The 24,528-nt window shown below is 42.0% G+C and overlaps 1 protein-coding gene across 1 annotated transcript; it reads left to right on the top strand.

Moving 5' to 3' along the window:
• The first annotated feature begins 20,469 nt into the window (after nt 1-20,469).
• On the top strand, nt 20,470-24,297 carry FZD10 (frizzled class receptor 10). Its single transcript, XM_082066236.1, has one exon. The coding sequence runs from the start codon at nt 21,440-21,442 to the stop codon at nt 23,195-23,197; it is 1,758 nt and encodes a 585-aa protein (XP_081922362.1). The 5' UTR covers nt 20,470-21,439; the 3' UTR covers nt 23,198-24,297.
• The last annotated feature ends 231 nt before the right edge of the window (nt 24,298-24,528 follow it).

Below are 24,528 nucleotides of genomic sequence, written 5' to 3'. Positions count from 1 at the left end.
TTCAGTGCGTTAGTTCACTTGCTGATCAGCCGCCTTCCCCCGAGAGTCATTAAGACGGTTACTGAGCGCGCTTGCTGGTCTCCGATTACAAGAAAACAGTGTTAAGGCAACCTCAAAAAAAAAAGAACTGGCTGACAAAATGTTTTCCCTTGGTGGAAATGAGCATCAAGTTACATTTCACTACTATTTGTTTGCTTTGGAAAGGGGGGGCAGAGATTTTCACCTTGTCCTTAGGGCAGCAATTTGCTCACCTTGCACTTTCTAGTACTGAAAACATTTGTTCGGATTACTGTGTTGTCATTTGATTTGTTCTGTTATTTATGTAGAGGTTGCTTTTCAGTAAACTCTAATATAATAATTGACACCATTTGTTCTGCTCTATAGATTATGTCAAATTGGCTGGAACGCACAGTAGAAAATTGGCTCTCTGAGTTGCTTTAAGTCACTAAAACTCCTGTTTAAAGTCAGTTAAGTCAATAGACACCAAGGCCTTTGCACGGATGCCTCGCTGTGATTACAGAACCTCCAAACAGTGTTTGGAAATGGATCTGAATGTACTTCACTGACTCGAGGCTTCTCAGTAAAATAGTAATTCTATTTTCTGGCAGTGGCAAATTATGTTCTAAGGGACAAAAAGAGGGAGGTCAAGGACAAGGGAGCTGTGGTGCGGGTGATCCCAGGAACGAGCGAGGTGGGAACTTCGAGGTATCGGTCAGGTTGGAGGAAAGACGTTTGTGGGTGGAATCAGGCAGATTTGGGGAAGATTAAGGGTCTGCAGGAATTTGAATAGAGAGGGATCAACGGGACTTGTTGGGTAAGGGCAGTGCTGACTGCTGCTCTCTGGTGCCACAGGTGCAGTGCAGATGCTTCCAGCATCGTCCAGCTCTGTGAGCTGCTGCAGCGCTGGGACGTTCCTCTTCCCAATAACAAAAAGCCTTTGAGAGCCAGAGCACTGGTCGAGTCTTTTCTTCTGTTGTTCTGTTGTATGGATTCCTCCTTTGCCTGCTGTCTCCTCAGGCACTAAGGCTCTGGAAATGACACTAAACATAGAAAAATGCAAAGATATCCCAAAACAATAATAATATTTATATGTATTTGAGGACCAGTTTCCAAACAATCCCATGCAGTGTTTTGACAGAGTGATGAAAATATAGTGCCTTTTTAGAGGCATTCTTGAATCATAATTGGTTGTTTTTTCTTGTGATTAATTCTGCAGTAATATCGTCCTTGCTGTCATCAGTGTGACCTGTGTCCTCATCCTGTTCCGTATCCCACAAAATGCACTGGCTGGAATATAAGGTTATAAATTTGAACTCTTCTGCTGTGGGTTTCAAATATTTCTCATCCAAATAGAAATGCTTGATCTTAGATGATGTAATGGGATTTTCTGTAGATTACTTTAAATAGCTTTGCTCCCAGGAACTGATTGTGAAGATTTTGGGGACAAACCAAAATAGCAATAAAAGAAGCAAACAAAAAAAAAAAACAAATGAACCAAACCCCCCAAGTCTGCAAACACATAACGTTGTATAACATTGTATGACTATTCAGAATTTGAGATTTATTTTTCGTGTAGTTCTGTTGAAGGTAGCAACACAAAATCTCTCTGAGGACTGATGAAAATATCTATTCTTTCGGTCCGGCAACAGTTGAAACACCCAGCTGGCACTTCATGAGAACGTTTTTAACTTTCTGACTCTATTTGAGACCCAGGATCATTGACACATCTGCAAGAACAGTGGAAATCTTCAACATGCATTTCCAGCACCAGGCTTCCTGTTTACATGGGTCAGGGGTAGTTACAGGATGTTAACACGTAGTTACTGTTCATGGTTAATGATACAATTGAGCCATCTCTGTGTCGTTCTCAGCCATTTAAAACTGTCGTAAAATAACCCAAATAATGGCATGATCAAAGCACAATAGTCTGGCTGCAGCATTTGCAACCATTACTATAGAGTACTATAAATATATTCAGAATAGTACAAAGAGATGTTTGGGTTACAAAAATTATAGTTCACACCAGGATAGAATCATAAAATAAATATTCAGCTATGCTTGCTTTCCTTGAATCTTCCCATAAACTGTCTTTGGATGCCTATGATGATGTGCCTAATTCTCAGTAAACAGGTACCCAGCTTTTTTTTTTGAGAACTGGGCTTCATTAAAGCATCACAAATCGAGCATACAAAAATTGAGGTGTCCACAATAATTAGAGAGCCTTGGATAACGAAGGCAGGTGATTTCTTCTTTCTGTGATACATGTTTTGCTGAGTCTGGATGATTTCAGAAAGTCGTGTTTTATTTTCCATGAAAAGCTTTTCCTTGTCATTGTACCGAGTGTTGCATAAGTCAATGATAAATCTGATATCTTTTCAAAACCGAGCATTGGAAGGTTTTATAGTTTAAAAGAAATCACAACGAGGCGTGAGTGCTGACTTTCATGACTTCTCCTTTGAGACCCAGTTCATTTCATCATTGATGTGAAGCATGTAGTACAAAACAAGATGGCCTGTTTTCATCCTTGGTATAATTCCACTAAAGTAAAAAGCCTTATGGCAGGAATGAATTTGTCCCTATGTAAAAAAGGTCTTTGCTCTTCCCAAGAGAAGACTGAAACTGGGTTCTGTCTGTTTTCATCAACTCTCTTTATCTCACATCAAGAGGAGCTGATTGAACACAAGGAATTCCTAATACGAGTCACTTGTCATTCAAGCTCTTCTGGTTGAGGATATAGCGTTTCCAGCTTGCTTTGCCACAGTGAAAATTACCTTTTCTAGCAGGCCCAGTGACTGAACATGAAGTTGGCAAGTGACTCACATGTGCTCGGTTTCTCTATGTCATAAGTAACACTGAAGTGATTTTGAGGTGAGAATGTAAATAAATCTTAATGATGGTGTTTTCTTCTAAACGTATTTGTTGTATTGGGATGAGTCTTCCACGCTGCATTCACTCCAAACTTGACTGCAATAGCATACAAGGAATAACAGAAAAGATAACACGGCTTTTAGATTTTAGCTGATCATTTAGCTGAAGGGATTTTTAATTGGCATGTACTCGAGAACAGTATTCACTGCATGCATCGCTCACCATGTACGTTTTTTTTTCTAGCGTATGCTAGCTACTAAAGTGATGGGTATTAAACCATTTCCTTGCTAGCTTCCAGATATATAACCATTTTATAGCTATTTTACATTACAGCAGTTTGCTCCTCAAACTAAGTGGAGTTCTTGTACCTTTCTCTGGATCTTATCACAAAGGTGTAACTTACGGGTAGACTTTGACTTTCATTTGTGGCCATCGGTAGTGGGAATATTCAGTAGAGGCAGAGCACCCTTTTTTAATGACAATGCAAGAGAAGCAAAAGGTAGGAAATATCTAACATGATTGTGGTCGTTTTCCTTGCCACATTTCCATCATTTTCCTCTTTGGTACAGTGAGAACCCTTCCAAAACCCTCTGACAGAAGCAGCCACTGCTGTTTGCTATAATTGGGCACTGGCAGAGCCTGAAAGGGACATCGGTTAATGTTAGTGAGCAAGAAAAACTTTCAAAACGTTCACTATTGCAATTTATTTCAAGTTGAGTTCAGAAATTTAGGAGGAAAATAAGTGATCTAAATCCACTTGGGCTGATAAACTCTCCAAATTTGTAACAGATCTGAATAATTTTTATGTTTTCCTTGAGAACAGCATTTGAAAGAGCAGATGTGAGGGTCGTTATCTTAATGACACCACACAAGTCTGGGCAGTCACAAAGGCTTTCTCACATACTCAAACTGTCTAGGGAGAATCTAATTTGCTGTCGAGGTCTAATACCAAACAAATGCTTTTCATTAAGGAGCTGCATGAAACAGTATCAGTCTAACAAGAGGACTAGGCCTTTGAAATGTAGACAGAGTAGCTCCTCAAGGTAACATCCATTGCCTTTAATTGAATCTGCCCTGAAAAGAGCAGTTTCCTTGGAGGATGAAAACAAACTTTTACTGGCATGCTGCTTCACCCCTCCACCTTTTACCTTCCCACGTTTGGCATTGGGGAGGCTGTAAGAAAATTAATACGTTTTTCCTAAGTGTTACAAGACTGGGATCATAGCATTATAATTGAGCTTAATGGTGGCAAGATGTTAAAAAGAGGGTTGAACTGCAGCAGTCTTGTTTGAACACAGACCGTGGGCCCTTGCGCTGCCACCCGCTCCGTCGGAACCGAGCGCATCGGTTACTGGAACCAGGTCCAAGCTTCTGATGTGCTGCTTTCTCTTGGAAATCTTTGGCTTTGTAGGCTGTGCATGACAGCTGACTTCTAGATAGTCTCTTATCTTCCTTTGGACTGGTGTAATAAAGTATAGTAGAATCATGAAATGAAAATGCATCTGTTGCAATGAGATTAAGTTACTTGCTGAGTTACACGAAAGGAAAAACCGTCGTTTTGGATCATGAACCATGATTAATGTTTTTCGAAGCCTCATCTGTGTAGGCATTATTATATGGCTGGAAAGAGAACTGTATTCAATTCTGGTTCTCCTAAGAAAGGTTCAAGGAATAAGACTTTATTCTCTCTGTGAGCTGTCAAGACGTTCTGCTGCACAGCGTTTCTCTGTCAGATCTTGGAAATTGTAGGGGAGGGACAACAAATAAATAGATTTCCTCTAGACATTAATAAGCTATGGTTATAAACCACCAGACTCAGCTCTTAAATTCTGTAATCAGCAGCTGCCATGCATTAACACATTGTTCATTAACTGCTTGTAATTTGAACTTGAATGTAGAAGAGTGTACGTTTCCGCAGCGCAGGCTGCTGCTTGTGCGTTGGCTGCTCCGTTTGGGGTGTTAGAGACTCACAATACAGAAGCAGAATTTCACATTAGCCAGAGAGGAAGCCACTGATTCTGACAGTTATTATCATCAAGACCATCAGAATATTGTATTATCCACCATTGTGATATGAAAATGTTTGGACATAAAGGTGCATTTACTTACAGTGTTTCTCTGCTACCAGCCCAGTAAAGTTGATGGAGATGGAGTTTAGAAGGGGTGATCAGGTAGTAAAGAGGAGTCAGTCACTACATTTGTCTGAACTGCACAACAATGTTGGTTGGGAGTCCCTATTCTTTGCCTTCCCAGGTTCTCCTGGCTTCTAATTTCTTTAGCTTTTTAAGCTTTGGTTTTCTATTGCACTTTTCCAGCATCATAACACAAGTTTCAGTGGAAATCAACACATTTGGGTTGGCAGACGTGTTCCTTCACTGGGGCAGTCAGCAAAGAGACATACAGTTTTGTAGAAGGAGATAGAGACACTTGGAGGTAAAAGATTCCATAAAGTTTATATTAATTTCTCTTAGAAAAGAAAGTCTTCTAAATTTACAAGTCATGAAATGCAAAACATTGCACTCTAGGAAATCAGCTATGGCGTAAAAAAAGACATTACATAAGAGATTCAGCATCTCATAGCAAAATGTCATTTGTCAATTGTATTATGAAAAATGTGAAAACAACTTATAACTGGAAAGTGTGTTTTCCTGGTCATCACGAAGAAATGTTCAGCTAAGTGGCCCAGTGTTAGTATAGACTTTCACCGCGTATTCTAGTGAACCTGTTTGTCAGTCCTGCAGTTTTAATGAGCAGCAACACCCTAAAAACTTCTGGGTTCTTTTTTGTTGGTTTTGAATAGTGTTATTTTCTATGGCTTTTCTGGAGTAAATGCTTGTTTTACTTCTTTGAGAATAATCACTACAGTCAGTGAAGAGCCTTCCGAAGTGCGTTAAACAAGATTTAAACCTGCAGCGAGGATATTGCAGGAAGGTAATTTCCAAGTTTAGTCTCAGCAACTAAAACTCTGTCTCTTGCGGGGATTTTTCTTCAGCATGCAGTGAACACAGCTCCAAGCCTTGGTGAAGAATGTGTTTTGACTAATTCTAGTTTTATGGTGTCAGTTAAGAATACCATGCGCCTTGGTGTCAGAAGCTGCTTCTTTGTACTTTGTGGCCTTGTAGTTAGCAGCTTGTCAAACTAGGGGCTGGTTTTCTGTGGCTGAGTTATGTCTTATGTTTATTGGGGATTTTACACCTGGACCATGAAAGCTCCCTAACAAATGCGGATCTGATTTCAAGTGCAGCATCCTCAGGATTTCTGTTTGATTCTTAGGCTCCCGTGTGAGCAATAGAAGGGCACATGCCAAAACCTGGTGATGAATTCAAAATGCAGACTATCTAGAACTAAACCCAAATCTCCATACATGTGATAGACAAGGATTTTCATAGCATTTTCCTTTTGTTCACTAACGTGGTTTACATCTTACTGTGTGCATGAATGTGCTTTCCTTTTCCTTTAAGTACGCAGCTTGCTACTTTCTGGTAGCCTCATACCAAAACCAAGAGCAGTCCTGAACAGAATGGAAAGACGGTTTATGGAATTTGATTTGAAGCTGAAACTTGAACTGAAAGTGAAGGAAAATGCTTTTTGTGTGTGTCTCATATCTGTATGCAAAGGACCATTTGTCCTTGGACCATTGCCTGTGATCTGATGGGTGTCTCTCTTTGGCTGGGAATTTAAACAATGAAAGTCCACAGGAAAGAGTAGGTTCTTAGTGGAAGAAAAGAAATAAAATCATTGAACATCGCAGCACTATGGGAAGTACTGCACAGGCACAGCTGCCCAGCTGGGAGAGCAAAAGCACATAGAACCTGGTTCTGTGCTGAGAGCTGGTGTATCTTCGCAGGTAAACTGAACTGCTGGTCAAGCTCTTTTCTATGTGAACAGATTAGATTGATTTCTGGTGAAGAAGTATTTGCCTCGTTTGTGTTTCCTCTCACGCTTGCCCTGCGTGTTCACTGCCTGTTTCCTGGGCAGGATGGCAGTGCAGGTTGGCTGATATTGCAGGTCTGTGTGCTGAGCAATTCGCGGCCGTTCTGTGGGTACTACTATTGCCACAGGCAAAAAGATGATCCTACAGCAAACCTCAGAGCACAGCAACCCCGTGTGCCTCCAAATGTTGAGTCAGTTTTGGTGGAGTATTCCTGGAACTGCGTGGAACTCCGGTTATGAACCAAAATACCTCTATGGTATGCACTGCATAAGTGGTGGGGAAGAGGGAGATGATCAAAGGAGATGGTGATCAAGGATCTTATTTCTTACCTTTATCTGGTTCTTGTTGCTACATAAATAGTTCAAATATAAGGGCAGTCATAGGGATTCCAGTCTTCCCTCAGCTATGAATATATTCTAATAGATTTACTCAATTATACCAGAGACAAAAACTGACAGAAGTCTTTATTATAGCGGATCTTGTGCAACAATTAAACAACTCCAATAGACCTAAATTATTTGAAAGATTTATAGTATGACTACCAAGCTTTGTACCGCTCTAGGACCTGAATTAAAACCATCCTTTGGGCAGTAGCATTGCTGGATAGGAATGGGAAGGTGGGCAGCTTGAAAAGAAAGAACAAAGTCATAGTTCCAGTGGCTTTAATTTGTTAAAGATCTTGTTGGGGCTATAAAACTTTACCAGGTCCTGTAGTCTCTTAGTTTAAGGAGGGAGGTCTGGTCACTTCATACCAAGCCGTTGTTTCAGTTCCCAGCCTCGAGGTTTATAGGCTGTCACGTGTTGAGCTATTCCTGAACCACGAGTTTATTGAATATTTTGAGAGTTTGAGGTTGCCTTTCTTCTCCGTCCTGCCTTATATTGACAGTAACTGCTTGGACCTGGAAGCAGCTCTGCCAAATCCGTAGCAGCATTTTGTATGTTCTCTTGGAAGAGAGAAAGGGGTTTGTTTTCTTTTTCTGCCATGTAATAATTCAAAAGAACAAAGCAGCCAGGAAGCACAGATTTTTTTGCTTTTTCGAAGCACCATCTCCTTCTAATAATATGCCTAATATCTCTAGCATTCATCAAAGGATTATTTAAAAGAGCCAGAGCCTGTAGGTGTGATACTAATTATACAGGTGAAGATGGATGTTATGCTAGGCCTAAGTGTCTGGCTTATTGGTGGTGAATGTAAGAGGATAAGGCAAAGCCAAGGCCACACCAGGAACACTTCTGGTTTGCATCTCAACTTGCTCTTTGGCAGCTCCACTCCCAAAGCCCACAAGCGGACGTGTGTCATAGTCTTAAGCTGACATATATAGGGTCTGAATTACACGTAGTTCAAATAAATGCAGAGACTATCATTTCAGCAAGCTTTGGATCAAGCCCAGAAGCACAACGCACTGCAGAGACAGATATATACATTTGCACAAGGACTGATGCAGAGAAGCAGGCTGACAGGGCGGGCTCCCTACCCATTTACCCTTCTTGGATAAATTTTCCCATTAGATGTCTTGCAAAGCACATTCTCCCAGGAGCAATGACTGTTAATGGGCTGACGTAGTTCTGCCCAGGGAATCACGTCTGTGTTTGGGCTCCTTTCGGTACCTGGGTAAGGAAACCTGCAGAGACTGCGCAAAATACAGCCAGTTCCTTCTAGCCAGAATGAGTATTCCTTGCTCTCAGGAATGGAAGAGCTTGCAAGACGCCTCTTACTTCTAAGGGAAAACAAAAGAAAAGCTTTTTCAGTTTTCTAGGAACTCTCACAAGTCTCTTGAATTCAGTTCACAGCCAGTTAGAGCAAATAGAAAGGAAAATCTCAGAAAACTGATGAAAAAAAAAAGAATAGCGACTTCAGAGAAGTTCATATCTGGCCTTTGGAGGGCAGTGAATGGATGTGTTTTCCTGAATTCCTGCCTTCTGTATCTACATTAGCTTCAGAGAAGTTACAGGAGTGAGTTTGACCCATTGTTTAGTAAATTGGAATTAGATATCTTAAGCTGCCACTCTGGTTCCCTTATCACCTGTGTGTAAAGAATTTGACAGTCTCTATTTTAAAGTGTTATTAATAGAATTTTTAAATTACACTTATGCTTGAATGAACTAAAAGCTTCCACATGACAAATTGATATGAATGGTTTTAATAAACAGAAAATGAGAAGTAGGTTCATCTGTCCCTGGGGGCTTAGCCGGTCCCATTCATTCTTCTTATTAAATCTTGCCTGCATGGCACAGTTGTTTGCACTGATTGATCACCTGCTTTAGCCCGTAAAGTTGGGTGAGTTTCTCTTGTGCTCCTGTTTGATAAGGCACTGAGATCCCAGGCTTGAAGTGTCTCCACAAAGATTATTAGATGCGGACCAAAACTTTCCTTGGCTACATGAAGCTAATTATCAAGGGAGACTGGACGGCAGCAGATGAGTCAGAAATGTTCCAGCGTAGCCTATGTTTTGTCAGTATAAAATGCTTCTAGCTAATTCATTTGGCGAGAGATTAGAAGCTAAACAAAATTAAGTCCATGCTTCTTTTTTCTTTCCCTCTTTTTGAAAAAACAGACTGCGATATCAGCTAAATAGTGAGAAAATCAAAGTGAACTACAGAAACAAAAGCAAGCATTCCTTACAGATAACCCCCACTACATAATAGCAGGCTTTTGTTTGGAATAAATGCTGTAAAGTTTTTGACCTTTGTCAGCAAGCATTCATCCTAAGAGTCAAGAAGGGATGTGTCTAATCTCTGCTTTACGTTTGACAGAGTGTTTTTATAAATACTTTTTCTAGAATTGGGACAAAAGATTCTGCAGGGATACCTGGGACCAGCAGAAACAGGGAGATTATGGTAACTATATAATTTCACTGTTCTGACGTGGAAAAGCAAAATGGGAAGTAAATAACCAAACTGATGATGAAACTGTATTTATTCCTGTAACATAAAGTATCATCTAATTGAATTTCCAGTTAAAACTTTAATAAACCTAAACCCAAGGACAGTGAAAACATTAAAGCATTAGACTAAATTCTAGATTCCGTAACTGAACAAAATTATGGTTGCTGGAGCAACTTCCCACTTATGTCACAGACTTTGATTCACTGCTTAGTTTTTAATATATTCTGTTTCGGAGACAGAATGTGAGAGGGACTCCATTCCTCAGGATGGAATTCTCCATTGTGCATCACTTTGATATTGCTTAAAGAGCTTAAGTGATGCACAAACCTTGTTCAGGCCCTTACAGAAAGATGATCTTAATTTATAGTAGATGAGTTATGCCTGAACTCAAGCAGACTATTTTAGATAATAAACTGCATGACTTGGATCCTCCTGTCACATCAGGGTAGATGCACATCTGTGTCATTACAATGTATGATGAAGTATCCCACCCAATTGAACAAGCCAATGCTGATTACAAAGGGGGAAGAGATACTGTCATGACCTCACATTGTCCAAGTATTGATTGGATTAATGCCCTCTGACTGCTGGTAAATAGAGTGTAACTAAGGAAACTCTTTATGCTATGGATAAGGCTTAAATAATTTAAGGTTGCCAGTCTTCCTATGGATCATCATCTGTCCTAAACCAGCCATCATAGATGGAAATTCTTGGTCTATATAATGGAACTCGTCTGGAGCTGGAAAGGGTGGCTGAGCGCTCCCTCTTTCGGATCTGACACTCAGCCCTGGGGCTGGATCTCACCGTGGGCTCCAGAGGTGTGTTTGAGCATCACCCCTCCTGCCACACGGTCCTGACTCCATGTAATCAATAGGAATATTGATGCTGATTTCTGTGAAAGCAGATTTAGCTGGTTTTGTCTGGAAGGCTACTATCCCAATTTCTCAGAAAGCTTGTGGCGGCTCACAGGACGCAGCTAAACACTTGGCTTGGGTTTGCTCCTGTATTCTACTTGGCAAAGCAAACATCAAATGCTAGAAAGTAAAAAAATTAGCATTTACACTCATAACATACTCAGTATATATGGGGACATTTAATGAATCAAGAGGCTAAACTGACTGTCAGGCAGCCTGAAAATAAGTAGCTTGAAATCATAATCATTCCAAGTGTGTACTTTGATATTTGAGTGGTAGTTTGCCAAGCAATGTAGTGGAATGGCATAATGGAAAAGATGACAACATCGAGGTTGTTGTGACAGTGTCTGATTGTTATTTGTGTGTAATTTAAGGAGTAACCTAATCTTCTGTGCTAACACACATCAAAGAACCAAGAAATCAGTGTTGCCAAAGAGAGGGCAGTTTTATAATTTCCAGACTGTCATTCTTGCAATACAATTCTGGTACAAGCTCACTTGCCTTCCCTTCACAACTTTTTCTCCACTAACCTTCTTAATATCCCTCCGTTTCTTCTTCTTTATGTATCACCTATAGTTAAAGGATGTCATGGGACACAGTTGCATTAATCCTATGTAAAGAAATGTAATGCGGTTAATATATGGTAAGATAAATAAGATTGTACTTTCATCGTTATGTCTGTGCAAGATAAGGCAGTGACCAACTATTTTCAAAACATTGTCCTGCCCTTTTAAAATGATATTTACCATTTTAAAGCTGCAAACCACTTTAATAAGCAAGACATAATTAATCCCAGACTAGCAAAGACTTACAAGTAGCTTACCCATACCAAAAGACCCTGTAGGCATTTCAGTGCCCAATACATGTGCACATAGGTATTTATTTATAAAACACACATGGTTGTACATGTTATATGCATATACATTCTAGTATTTAGGTAAACAGTTAATTCAGTTTGCGTTTTTACTGTTGGTGTTCTAAATAAATCTGTGTCCAAAAACATGGATCACGGCTATGAAATTCACTTATGGAGTTAAAAAAGAACTTCTCAAACTACAGAGGAGACTGGCCTTGCTTTTAACAGGATGGTGTATGAGTGTCTGAAGTCATGTGTATGTACACAGAAACTGAAAAATATTTGTCTCACAAACACATGCAAGTAAAAGCACACATGTACATACACGGAGAGGTACACATTGTACACATTGCTTTATGTATCCACTCTCGCAGGCCACACTGCTGGTTCCAGAAGCAACACCAGCTCAATGTTACGCGCTGTTTCGGTGTTAAAAACCTGTGAATTTTCTCAGGCTCGATTTAGAAGGCGACTGAATTTCCCGATCCAGTTCACACACGACCCCAGCGGCAGCTGCGTTAGCGAAACCGGTGGAACGTGCCCCCAGCCTGGGAGCAGCAGCAGGGAGGAACGCGTTAAATCAGCATCGCTGCTGCAGACGGCGTATCCCCAACCGCAGCCGCGCATACACACACACGCTTTAAAGTACAACCTTTCTTTTGCATATAATAAGGGAATTCTGACAGCGTATTGGCACACCCACTAGGAACAAAGCTGAAACAGGCACTGTCAGCTGCCCCGGGGCATTACATCAGAATAAAAGATTGAAAGGTGTGCTGTGGGGATGATTCATCTACCTGAGGCTTAGACCAGGTGCTCTGCAATTAAGTGCATTAACCTGCAGCTGGAGTGAGTTCAGAGTGAAGGTTAGCTGTTCGCAGTTCAATTGCTTTAAAATCTGTGCTGGGGATTATATTCAGTTATTTGTATGGCTGGGTTTTTTTCTTGGTGGTTTTTTTTGGCTTTTTTTTTTTGTCTGGCTCTGCTGAGAGGTTAAAACAAAAGGGAGTGCTGCCTGTATGTTGAGCTCAAATAATATTTAATGCAGAGTATACAGGAATTCTCCTTTTAAAGTTAGAGGGAGGAATCACAAAATGACATTTAAACTAGGATATTTATTTTGGAATATCCACTGACTTGGGGTAGGTGGAGAGAGACAGATGGCTTTGAACAGCAGAATGCTTACAGGGATAACCCTGTTTCGGTTTTACAGAACATGGCAGGGCTTAAAAAATGTGCCTGCCTTAGCACATGGACAGACTACATGATCTCTTTTGAAATCTGCACAGGATCTTTTTACCCGCTGGGTTTAATTTCAGAATCCAGTGCAGTCATTAAAGAAAATAAAATTATGTTTGTTCTTTCATCTGGAGCACAGAGCAGTATCAATTTTTCATTCCCTCCTCCTTTGCATTTCCCCTTCCAAAAAAAGATGTAGAGATGGAGGAATTCACCCTATAGCTCCCCTAAAATTTCTGATCTTCAACAGCTGCTTTGAATTGATTCTGTATACTTGGTGCCTAATGTGTGCAACATGTAATACTGTTTCTGTGCTCTTGAGATTGCCAAAACTGGAATATTATGCGTACGGAACTTGCAATCGATCTAAAAAGTTCTGTCTGTATCTTCCCAAATGTCTGAATTCTCTGATCGCTGTCTCATGAAGTAATACTATATTCCAACATTACATGGTCTGAGCACTTTCTGTACACTAACATTAAGCAGAATATTTGTCATTTAAAGACAGGGGAAACACAAAGTTAGACAACAAGCTCGTGTACACAGAGACATTTTCCAGTAATACTGGATCGTTATATCAAGCCACGCTGCTGTCTGCGTACTTCCCTAGATACAGGTATTTCAGACTGAGCAGGTCTTTTCTACCACCTTGTTTTAATAACTTACAAAGAATAATAATATTTTCATAATAATAGGGGAAAAAAAACACCCTGAACATCTGTGAGTGATCTAAATGTAACGCTTCCTCGCCATATTTCATACTGCTCTAAGTTCACTGTATAGGAGAGTTTCATGTCTCTTACTCTGTGCCCTGCTGGCAGTTTGTGGATTTGAGCCACATTTATTCTCAGTCTAATGCTCCACCATTTCTATCAAATTCCTGCTTTGACATGGGGAATACAGTCTCGTCAGGTCGTGTATGATGAGTTCTGTTCCAGGACAAAAGAGCTGATTAGATTTTGTGACATGAGGATGGACTGTGGTTTAGGCAGGGAGTGAACATGTAGTTCAAACAGCCAACACACACCCTGGCCTAAAACGCAGCCTAACCAGGTCTGGCTTGTCCTGCAGCCTGATGTCCTGGATTAGAGATTGTGCCAACCAGCCACAATTAGGTTTTAGTGTCATCAGATGAGAGAATGTCCTGCAAACACATCATCTGTGGCTCTTGGACAGAATCAACTTTTATATGTGACCTTTATGCTCATTTGGTGAAATTTGATGTGCCTGCCTTAACTACTGGGTTGGTCTCTCTCGTGCCTCTTGCAAGATACACAAAGCATCTCTCTTTTTTTTTTTTTGCGATCTGGAAATAATAAATAGCATTCCAAACAATAGTATTTAAATGTCTCACTTTTTGTGCTTGCTTCAGAGAACGTGCGATTACCATCACACCCTTAACATTAAAATGCCAGATGGAGGATGTCCAAGAGCAACATAGAGCGGTGATTAAACCCATATCATCCATTCATGGTACCTAAGAATACAAGAATGTTGGGTGCATACGCAGGTCAGGCTGAAAGTCCATCTGCCCTCCAGCGGATGCCCAGGGCACAGGTAAATTGGGGAAGACACCAAGCGACACGTCTGTGCTGAACGGATGTGGAACACACGGGAATCTGCTGTGTGGCTGTCGCAGTCGCAGAAGTCCTTGATTGTCTGTAAAAAGCTGCTCCCTAACGTGGATATTCAGTGGCTTTCAGTAGAACACTCGGTGTTCTTCATTGTGCTTAATGAGAAGTACACACCAGGTAGCACATGAGCAACTCTTCAGCACCAAATTAATGTGCGGTTACCAGGGTTTATTCTCCATTTTGGCATCAACAAAGAATCCACTGTTGCAAGGAGACAAGACGGCCAGTTCTAGGTGTACCACATATGCCCTGTATGCTTTCAAACCTGGCTTTGGAGTGTTGTCCAGTGAACAACAAGTGCTGGTAAACATCTGAGAAAGAAAAAGATTCACCTAAGACAAGGAGCGGGGTTTGGATTAGAATGACAGAATTTTATTTTTTACTACGTTCTTCTATCAGTTTCTCTTGATTATAGAAGGACTTACCTACAAGAATCTTAAAAGCATTAATTAATCCACACTTGCAAAAGACTGAGACACAGGTGTCTGTTATAGTTGGTTTTAAAAGGCTTTCATGAAGAAAACTGAACTGGAGGCAGGAAGGCAACTTATGCCAGGATTGTATTCTACATGCTGAGAAGGCTGATGTATCAGGCTGTGGTTTTATTATAGTGGTCTCTGTCAAGCTTGAGAGAAGGTACATTGCAGCTTTCCAAACTGATTTTTTTTTTTTTCAGATTTTTAAAAAATAATGTTAGAGTAAAAACTTTCCAAAGAGATAATGTGCTAAATCAAAGAAAACCAGCCTAGTATTAGGAAAGTAAACGTCTCCTACCCGTCTTCTGAAAAATGCATTGAAAAGCTTTATTCAGAACTTCAGAAAAGGGTGTTAGTGTGGCCGCCACCACCTTTACTGTGAAGTGCAATACAATATAACATGTGGTGCTATAAAAGAGCTCTGTTGGATAAAAAGGCCTGAGAGATCTTTACCATTTACTTAATGAACATATGAGAATGCCGGTACCCTGTGCAGCGGGCAGAGGAGCTGGCTGGGGCCGCCGTGGTGTGAACGTGAAGTGTCAAAGACGAGGACAAAGGGAGGACACGGCAGAAGCTTCTGCGTTTCAGCTGGTGTGTTGTAACACTCTCGGGCTGCAGCTGGGCCAGAGTGGCCCTTGCATGAGGCTATAAATCACTTTCCAGCCCTCTCCCAGTGGGCTTTTGTCCTTCCTCTGAGGATTACTGGTATTAATTTGACATTTAGGTAGGCAGATAAAACTGGGTCAAGGACTGTTACATGTTAAAATTCATACTATTCTTAAATCATGCATTTAAAAGTCACCTTAAGACAACAGGGTAAGTTAGCGATGGTGAAAAGACATGAGGGTTCACATAGGGAGGTCTGGAATTTTAGCCTCCCTCCCAAACTAGGAAACCATCTTAAATGCATTAAATAGAATTGCTAACACAAGTTCACCACTACGTTAGTTTTCCCTATGTGACAGTTTAGAGTCTGCGGAAGAAAACTCTAAAATTGTTCATTTCTTCTTATATGGGACAAACATATAGGCATGATGAAGTGAGGCACTGCAAAAAGATAAATTACTCTTCTGAAGTGAAAAAGCCCATAGAAATAATATCGGTATAATGAATGGGTTTGGAAGGTGTAGGATAAAGAGAACTGAGTTGCCTATTGCATCGTACCCAGGTGATGTACGTTGTATAAAATAGTGCCCAGAAGTGTCGGTTCCAGCGTCTGATGGATCCAGCGCAGCAAGAACCACCCGGAGGCCGAGCCGGCCGGGGTCCCGCTGCCCCGGGAGCGCCCGGTGCTTGGGACGAGGGGCACACTCGGACGGGAGGGACGGAGCTGTTCAGAGGTCGCTTTTATCTTGGGAAGGAAAAGGGGAGAAGTTATGGATGGGAAAAAAAAAGGGAGGAAGTGACTAGGAGACAACTAATTAATCCTCGCTATCATATGCGGCTTTCACTGTGTTTATGGCTTTATGAGTCTAGATTGGGCTGTGAGATAAGCAAATAGCGCATGCAAAAAGAATAATGAATGAAGTTTATCGAACGGTGTATATAAGAAAAGAAAAGCTGTGTGCGCTTTCTTTTTCACTAGGCCTGTCCTTGTTTTTACTCTCTATAGAGATTTCTGTTGTGGCCTGTGCCTTAAACTGATAATATCCCTGTAATATTAGAGTATAAACTAAAAGGATATTCTCCTGCCTTTATGTAATTTTAGAATTATTTGGTTTATTTCTGACCCAGAATCTTTTTTATTCTATTTTGGCTTTAGTTTTGTTTGTTGTTTGTGTTCCTAAGAGGAGAAAAATACTGTATCTTTAAATTAGGAGTAGCTGAATAATGAATCTTGGGCAGTGAAAAGGCTAATGTGCTGTGGAAGAGAAGGAGTTTAATCTAATTTAGTTGGAGGGTGTCTGTCTGTGGTGTTGTTTTCTGGACTGTGGGAATAGAGGAGGGAAGCTGCCCCAGTGAATGGTTCCTCCTGAGCCAGAAGCAGTGGGGAGTCCCTTAGATGCCACTGATGCGAAGCCAGGCCATGAAAAGGGGATTAAAGAAATGTTCTGATTTGCAATTCACACTAATGCACCCCGTCGAACCTTTGGTAATATTTCAAACCACATTTCAAGGGAAGTGCCCTTAAAATAGCCAGCTAAATTGTATTAGAGCAATACTATACAACCCACTCATCCATTTATGATTTGTTTTTGTTTTTAATTCTTTTAACTGTTGGTGGTGGTGGCTTTCTAAGGTAATTAAAACTTTTGTGCATTGTGAGTATTCGCACTTGCATGGGAATATTCCTGAGTATGCCCGGCCTGTTAGGCAGAGGCGTTTATTTAAATATTGGAGAAAAACTGCTACAGAGATCCTGTGGCCAGGGAAAAAACCCAATCTGTTTAGTTTAAAAAGTAAATGTTTTTCTGCATGCCATTTAATTTCACATCCAGTGGAAATTCAGTAAGAATAAAATTGCTGAAAGAGTTATCAGCTTTCTTTTAGTGTTTGTGATCTTTCTCTTTTACAGTTGCTACCTTCTGTATGAATTTTTTAAAAAAATATGTATGTTGGAATTGGTTACAAGAATGAAACGTATCAGATGTAAGCAGTTACAAAGTGCCCGAATGAACACGAATATAGATGAGGAGAGCGTTATCAAATGGGACTAACATTAAACTGAGCTCTGGGTTTTGTGTAATAAATATTAAACCTGAAAAACACTTAGAGCTACAGCCTTCTTAAACACGAGATTTCGGTGTCGGCCCGTGTTCGGCCATAACATACTGTTGTTAATCATAAGTAATTTAGACTATTTTGCTAAAAATCTGTAATGTATTAATTAACTCTTCAACTCTCCAAGCCTCTCATTTCATTTCTCTTCACTGCTGAAGTGTCAGAACATTTTATCTCAAATGGATTATTTGGGTTTTCTTTAATCCCATTTCAGAAACCCTTGCCTGGCACTGTAATTTCCATTGACTCTAACATGTCGAGAATAGATGCAACTTTGATTTTCACCATTACCCATATCAAAGTATTTTATTACCCTGTCACTGCAGTAGATTACACAGCATTAAACTTTGCCATTGCAGGGATGAGGGGCCGCGGTGTCGTTTTTCTTGTCTTGTTTATGCTTTGCTTTACCTACAAAATATTTAGCTATGGTTTGAATTATGACAATCCTTATTGAATATTCAGGTTTTTTAATCTCTTGCTTACGGGACAGAAGAAGAGCTGGACTTTCAGATACAGATGATTCCTCTGCACATTTTCGGGAGGTGGGGAGATGGATGGCTAGAGGGAGAAAAGCATCTTTCCTGCGAGTTGGCACATTATTTGAAATCATGTTTAATTATAAAGTTTCATTAAAAATCTTTTGCTTAAAATTTTAGAAGCCTAATAAGATTTCCATTAATTTAAACATATCACTATTCCCACAACGGCCCAAATGCTTTCTTTTTCCTCTTTCATCCATGGTTAAATATGTAAATAAAATGTCTAAAGTCATTCTTCAAAGAAGACAAAAGAAAAAAGAGCTGAGGGAAAAGACAGCCATAAAATTCCTCCCAATTCTCCATAACATTTGCCAGAGGGGGGCCAGCTCCGCGCCAGGGCCGAGCAGCAGGGGTGCCTGCCTGCTCCACACAATCACACAGCGCAAATCCCACACACAGGAGAGAAAAATCAAATCAAATATCTTTTCAGCTGGAGCCATCAAAAGGCTCTTTTCATTTATTAGTTACAGAGGTATCTTCCAGTTGCTGATTTCTCAGCGCTCTCGTTTTTCTATCATAATGTTCTATTTGTTAGTTTCAGGGGCTCGAGCTCGTGGAATGGGAGATAGCCCTAGATAGCTCTTTAAAAATAGAGAAAGTCAAATAAATGATCTAAAGCAGGAAGCATTGGCTAAAATAATGGCTAGAAAAACAAGGCTAATTTAAACTGGCACATAAAAGATCAATTAAGAGAGACCCAACTGCAAAGGTTGGGAGTTCTCCCCCTTTTTTTCCTCACTTTCAGTTGTATTTCTTTTGCCTCTTAGGATGATAAGGTTGCCATCAGTGCTATAGAAGAACACAGGCCATGTTTTACTCCATGTATCTTTTCTAGATTAACGTGAATGGTGATATAATACACTTTTCAAAAATACTTGTTTAAAAAAAAAAAAAGCTCCCTAACAATCAGGTTGAGCAAAACAAATATTGATTATGTTCATCTTACACATTATTTAAATTCTCCTTTTTATTATTTAAATTCTGCTTTCAAAAGTAGAATGCGCTTGTAAAGGCTTTCCCCAGCCTTCCCTGCCACCCCCAGCTGAGCCCTCCAGAGCAGGAACCGGGACGCACACAGGCACTAAGAAAACAGGCTTAGAGTGACCAAGAATGGAGATGCCCCAGCACACACTCTCTCACACATATACATACACACTAAAATAAATAAGGCTTTTTTTTGCACACAACACTGCCTGCTTTTGTAACATTCCCTAAGGAATCCCAAAGTTCCCAAGGAGAGGCCCTGAGACCAATACTTTATAAGAATAATCTCCTTGATCTGCTGAAAAGCCACAACAAGGACTACTGTTTTTAAATGTTTTGATGATGGCTTTTACTTCTAGGCAAAAAACTAGGCACATCTTCAGGGTTTTCAAAGACAAACATTAGCCCTGGTTTGTTGTCCTTGCTTGGATCCGTTTCACCCTTATCACGATTGAGGAAGCCAACAGTTTCCTTTCTGGAGCCCGGTGGGGTATTAACTCTGACCCTGCGGGATTTGGGAGTTTCCAGGAGAATCCGTGTTCATTTCGATAAGAAACAAGCACTGATGGAGAGGAGCCCGGGTTGTGTGGGCGAGCATGAATGGAGAGCAAGCCAGATTTGCCTTCTTCATTAGTATGTTCGCTAAAACTAAGCTCAAAGGTGTGGGGGTGGGGAGAGTAGAGCTAATCTTTTGCCTTCTGATCACAGCGCTGCTTTTTGGTCTGTAAAATTGTGAATTATAGTTTGGCTTCAGATTTAACTTCCTCCTTCTAGCTCTGATAGACCAATAAGCAGAATAAACCTCAAAGCTTAACTTAAAAAGTAAACGCAACTCACTTTAGAATGATCCCCACCTCCAAAATCTGTGAGTATCTTTTCTATAGAGGATGAAGTATCTTTCCCCAGGGTATGGCTCCCGACCTCTTAGGGTTTTCTTAAGAAAAAAAAAAAGGCCAAAAAGGCAAGCTACTTTTCGAGTGATGCCATTCCGTGATTAAAACCATAATCAGGTACTTTCTCAGCAATCCTGCCTGTCCTGTTCATTTAGGAATTCCAGACAAAGCACGACATTTGAAAACAGCTGAGATTCCAGGCTGAAAGCAACCATATTTTATGACCCTGGCAGCGAAGAGTTTATAGCACTGGCCATAAAATGCATCCTCCTCCTCCCCCCCCATCCTCCCTGCCCAAGCTTTACACCCCCCGCCCCCCCAGAAAGGCGGCGAGGGGGCGGCACCTTCCCCTTGGCCGGGAGCCCCCGCTCGCTCTCCGGCTCCCACCTGAGCTGACGCCTCCCGGAGAAAAGGTCTCGTTAAACTTTCAGGGGAGGGCAACGGGAGGGAAGGGAGAAAGGAAGAGAAGACAGAAGGAGAGAGAAACAAATGGGGCTTTTTCTAATCTGTGCCGATCAAGGAAAACCTGTAGGGGTCCTTAAGGAGGTTTGAAGGCGTTCCGAGTGATTGGAAAGTAATCACCGTGTCAGCTTCACCTTTCTCATGCAAAGTGGATGTCGTATGCAAGGCGGATCCTGCTCGGTTGATTTTTTTTTTTTTTAATTTCCATTTCATCCTCGGACTCAACCGCCCCCTAAAAGCCCCAGCTGCTCCGGCCCCGGCAGTTTCTGCTAATGCGGGGGGAGCGGAGCAGGCACAGAGCACGCAGGAGCCGGCCTATTGCAAACCCGGACCAGAGGGCGGCGAGAAGGGCTGGGGGGGATTTTTCAGGCCCCCCTCTTCAATGGCTTAGATATTTCCTCCTCCTCCTCCTTTATTCTACACTCGGATAAACCAATCCCCACCTCTCGGCAAGAAAGTACGGAGCTGTGACCCGTTCTAAGAAGAGGAAAATCCCCGGAGGAACCCGCTGCACCAAAAAGCCGCCCGGAACATGTGCAAGTTGCAGCAGTGATCGCTCGGGGCTGCCCAGACCCAACTATTCCGGCATCGCTCTGCCTGCGCTGCGGGGAGGCGGCAGCGCGGAGGAGGAAGAGGAGGAGGAAGGGTGGTGGAAAGACGGGTCGCAAAAGTGGAAGACCCGGCGAAAAGAAAGTTACCGGGCTCCCCGCAGTAAGTTTTGCGCATCTGTGGATTGGGGGTACTTCACCTTTTCCCGGTTCGTTGCGAAGTCACCCGCCCGCCTCCCCGCGCTGCCGGCGGGGCCGATGCGGAGCTGCGCGGGGCGCTGAGCGGGGCGGGCGATGCTGCCCCGGGTGCCGCCGCCCCCCGCCGCCCAGCTCCCCCGCCGAGCTCGGGGGCGATGCCGTCCCCCGCAGGAGCCGTGCGGCCGCTGAGCTGAGCCGCCTCCCGCTCCGCTCCCCCCCGCGCACGGCGCCGGGCACCTGCGGGACGGCCCCGCGCTCCGGCCCCACGCGTGGCCGCCGCAATGGGGCCAGCGCCCGGGAAGTTGGTGCGGACTCTGGTGGTGCTGTGCTGGCTGAGCCGCTGCTGCGGCGGGATCAGCTCCATAGACATTGACCGCCCCGGCGACGGGAGGTGCCAGCCGATAGAAATCCCCATGTGCAAGGATATAGGGTACAACATGACGAGGATGCCTAACCTGATGGGACACGAAAACCAAAGGGAAGCTGCCATTCAGCTGCACGAGTTTGCCCCCTTGGTGGAGTATGGTTGTCACAGCCATCTGAAATTTTTCCTCTGTTCCCTCTACGCCCCGATGTGCACCGAGCAGGTTTCTACCCCAATCCCTGCCTGCAGGGTTATGTGCGAGCAGGCGAGGCTGAAATGCTCTCCTATTATGGAGCAGTTCAATTTTAAGTGGCCAGACTCCTTAGACTGCAGCAAACTGCCCAACAAGAATGACCCCAATTACCTGTGCATGGAAGCCCCCAACAACGGATCGGACGAGCCGCCGCGGGGATCCAGCATGCTGCCGCCCATGTTCCGGCCGCAGAGGCCCAGCAGTGGCCACGATCTGCAGCAGCACAAGGACAGCCTGAGCAGAACCTCCTGTGACAATCCCGGCAAGTTCCACCATGTGGAAAAGAGCGCTTCCTGCGCGCCGCTCTGCACGCCGGGGGTTGATGTTTACTGGAGCAAGGATGACAAACAATTTGCTGTCGTTTGGATTGCCATCTGGTCCATCCTGTGCTTCTTCTCCAGCGCTTTTACTGTCCTCACTTTTCTGATAGATCCTCAGCGTTTCAAGTACCCCGAGAGGCCCATTATCTTCCTCTCCATGTGCTACTGCGTCTACTCGGTGGGGTACATTATTCGCCTCTTTTCAGGTGCTGAAAGCATTGCCTGTGATAGGGACAGCGGCCAACTCTATGTCATCCAGGAGGGACTGGAGAGCACTGGCTGCACCATTGTGTTCCTGGTTCTGTATTACTTTGGTATGGCAAGTTCCTTGTGGTGGGTAATCTTGACTTTAACTTGGTTTTTAGCAGCTGGGAAAAAATGGGGGCATGAAGCAATTGAAGCAAACAGTAGCTACTTTCATTTAGCAGCGTGGGCCATTCCGGCTGTGAAGACCATAATGATCCTAGTGATGAGGAGGGTGGCTGGAGATGAGCTGACAGGGCTGTGCTATGTTGGCAGCATGGATGTGAATGCCTTGACGGGGTTTGTACTCATTCCTTTGGCGTGTTATCTAATCATTGGCACTTCTTTTATTCTTTCTGGTTTCGTGGCCCTTTTTCATATCAGGAGGGTGATGAAAACCGGTGGAGAAAATACTGACAAGTTGGAGAAACTTATGGTCAGGATTGGTGTCTTCTCAGTCTTGTATACAGTGCCTGCAACTTGCGTGATAGCTTGCTATTTTTATGAAAGACTTAATATGGATTATTGGAAAATTGTGGCGACTCAACAGAAATGCAAGATGAACAATCAGACTAAAAACTTAGACTGCATGATGAATGCCTCGATACCAGCAGTAGAAATTTTCATGGTCAAAATTTTTATGTTATTAGTTGTGGGCATTACTAGCGGTATGTGGATCTGGACTTCCAAGACTCTTCAGTCCTGGCAAAATGTTTGTAGTCGAAGACTAAAGAAGAGAAGCAGGAGAAAACCTGCAAGTGTTATTACAAGTAGCGGAATCTACAAAAAGCCTCAACATCCACAGAAAACTCACCTTGCAAAGTACGAGTCGACGTTACAACCACCCACTTGCGTGTGACCAGGTTTTGGAACAGACTAGATCTCACCTCACACACTTACGAATGTCCACGGTAACAGTCAGAAAGTCAAAATTAAATGGTGCTTTTTCTGTCAGAGAACAGTTTAATATCTCAAAGCAAAAAATGTATCATGCTGAATTTGGGACCTGGTGAAAAACCGAAGGTAAATGTACTTAAAGGTTTGCAGTGAAAGAAATATTGTGAATTAAAACAGCCTCTTCTGTTACTAATTTGTAGTTAAGTACTTCACCCAGCCCTCAGATTATTATATATATATTTTTTAATTTTTTTTTTTTTTAAACCACCCTATTTAACTTTTTCATGTAGCTGAGCTGGATTTCCTACAGATTTGAGTAACGAGGTATAGCCAAGTTTGATGGAGCAGTGATTTGTATTTGAGAAGTGCCCGAGTGTGCGTTGTCTCCCTAGGGAGCGGGTCCGGCCAGGCCTGTCTGCCCTGCGTTTCTGTCTCTCAAAGCAACTGCTGTGCTAACCTAAAAAAAGGCAAAACAAAAAGAGAGAGGAATCCTTCACAACTCGTCTCAGCCGAGTGCGTTTGGAGTGCCTAAAATAGATTAAATCTATAATGCTCACCACCGTTCTTTCACTAAAAGAGAAACTTCCTGCACCAGACACAAACTTTGTGAATAAGAATAATGTGCAATACATTTTTTTTTCCTTACCATGACATGAAAAGAGAAACAAGTATTTTGCTGTACATAAAGACAACAAAAGAAATCTCTTAACAAAAGAACTAAGAGGTCTAGTCCTCAGAAACCCTTTAGTGTTACATTTTGTGGCTTTTTAATGGAAATCAAGCCAATGTTATACACGTTTGGACTGATTTGTGCAAAAAAAAAAAAAGGGAGGGGGGGGAGATCAATTCAAAGAGACCCAAAGGGCTTATTGACTCTTTCTATTGTTAAACAAATTCTCACTATGAATAGATCAAGAAGCACTAGATTCTGCAAAGGGAAGCTTTGTATAGAGTGATGCTCTTTACTGTGCTGGGGGTGCACAGTTTTGTGCTGTATATATTTGTAACATACAATTATTTTTCATGCTCCAATATTTTATTAAAAATAAAATATGTTCTTTAGTTTGATAATCTTGTGTGTTCTAAACTTTCTCTGATGTGCTTTGTGGTTAATAAACTTGTTTTCTCAATTATTTGATAAAAGCACACTTTGAATATAATAGTTGTTGTTATACTTGCCTGCAAGTATAAGCAGAGAGAACAATAATTTATTCAAAAGAAGTTGCAAGCTGGAATGAAATAAATGGGGTTTGAAGTTGTATCTTTCTGTGAACTGAGAAAACTGGATGGGAA

The sequence above is a fragment of the Streptopelia decaocto genome, assembly GCF_964273445.1.
Source record: "Streptopelia decaocto genome assembly, chromosome: 15".
Classification (NCBI taxonomy): Eukaryota; Metazoa; Chordata; class Aves; order Columbiformes; family Columbidae; genus Streptopelia; species Streptopelia decaocto.
Note: the sequence above shows the minus strand (reverse complement) of the source record. Positions and strands in the feature narration are given on the sequence as shown.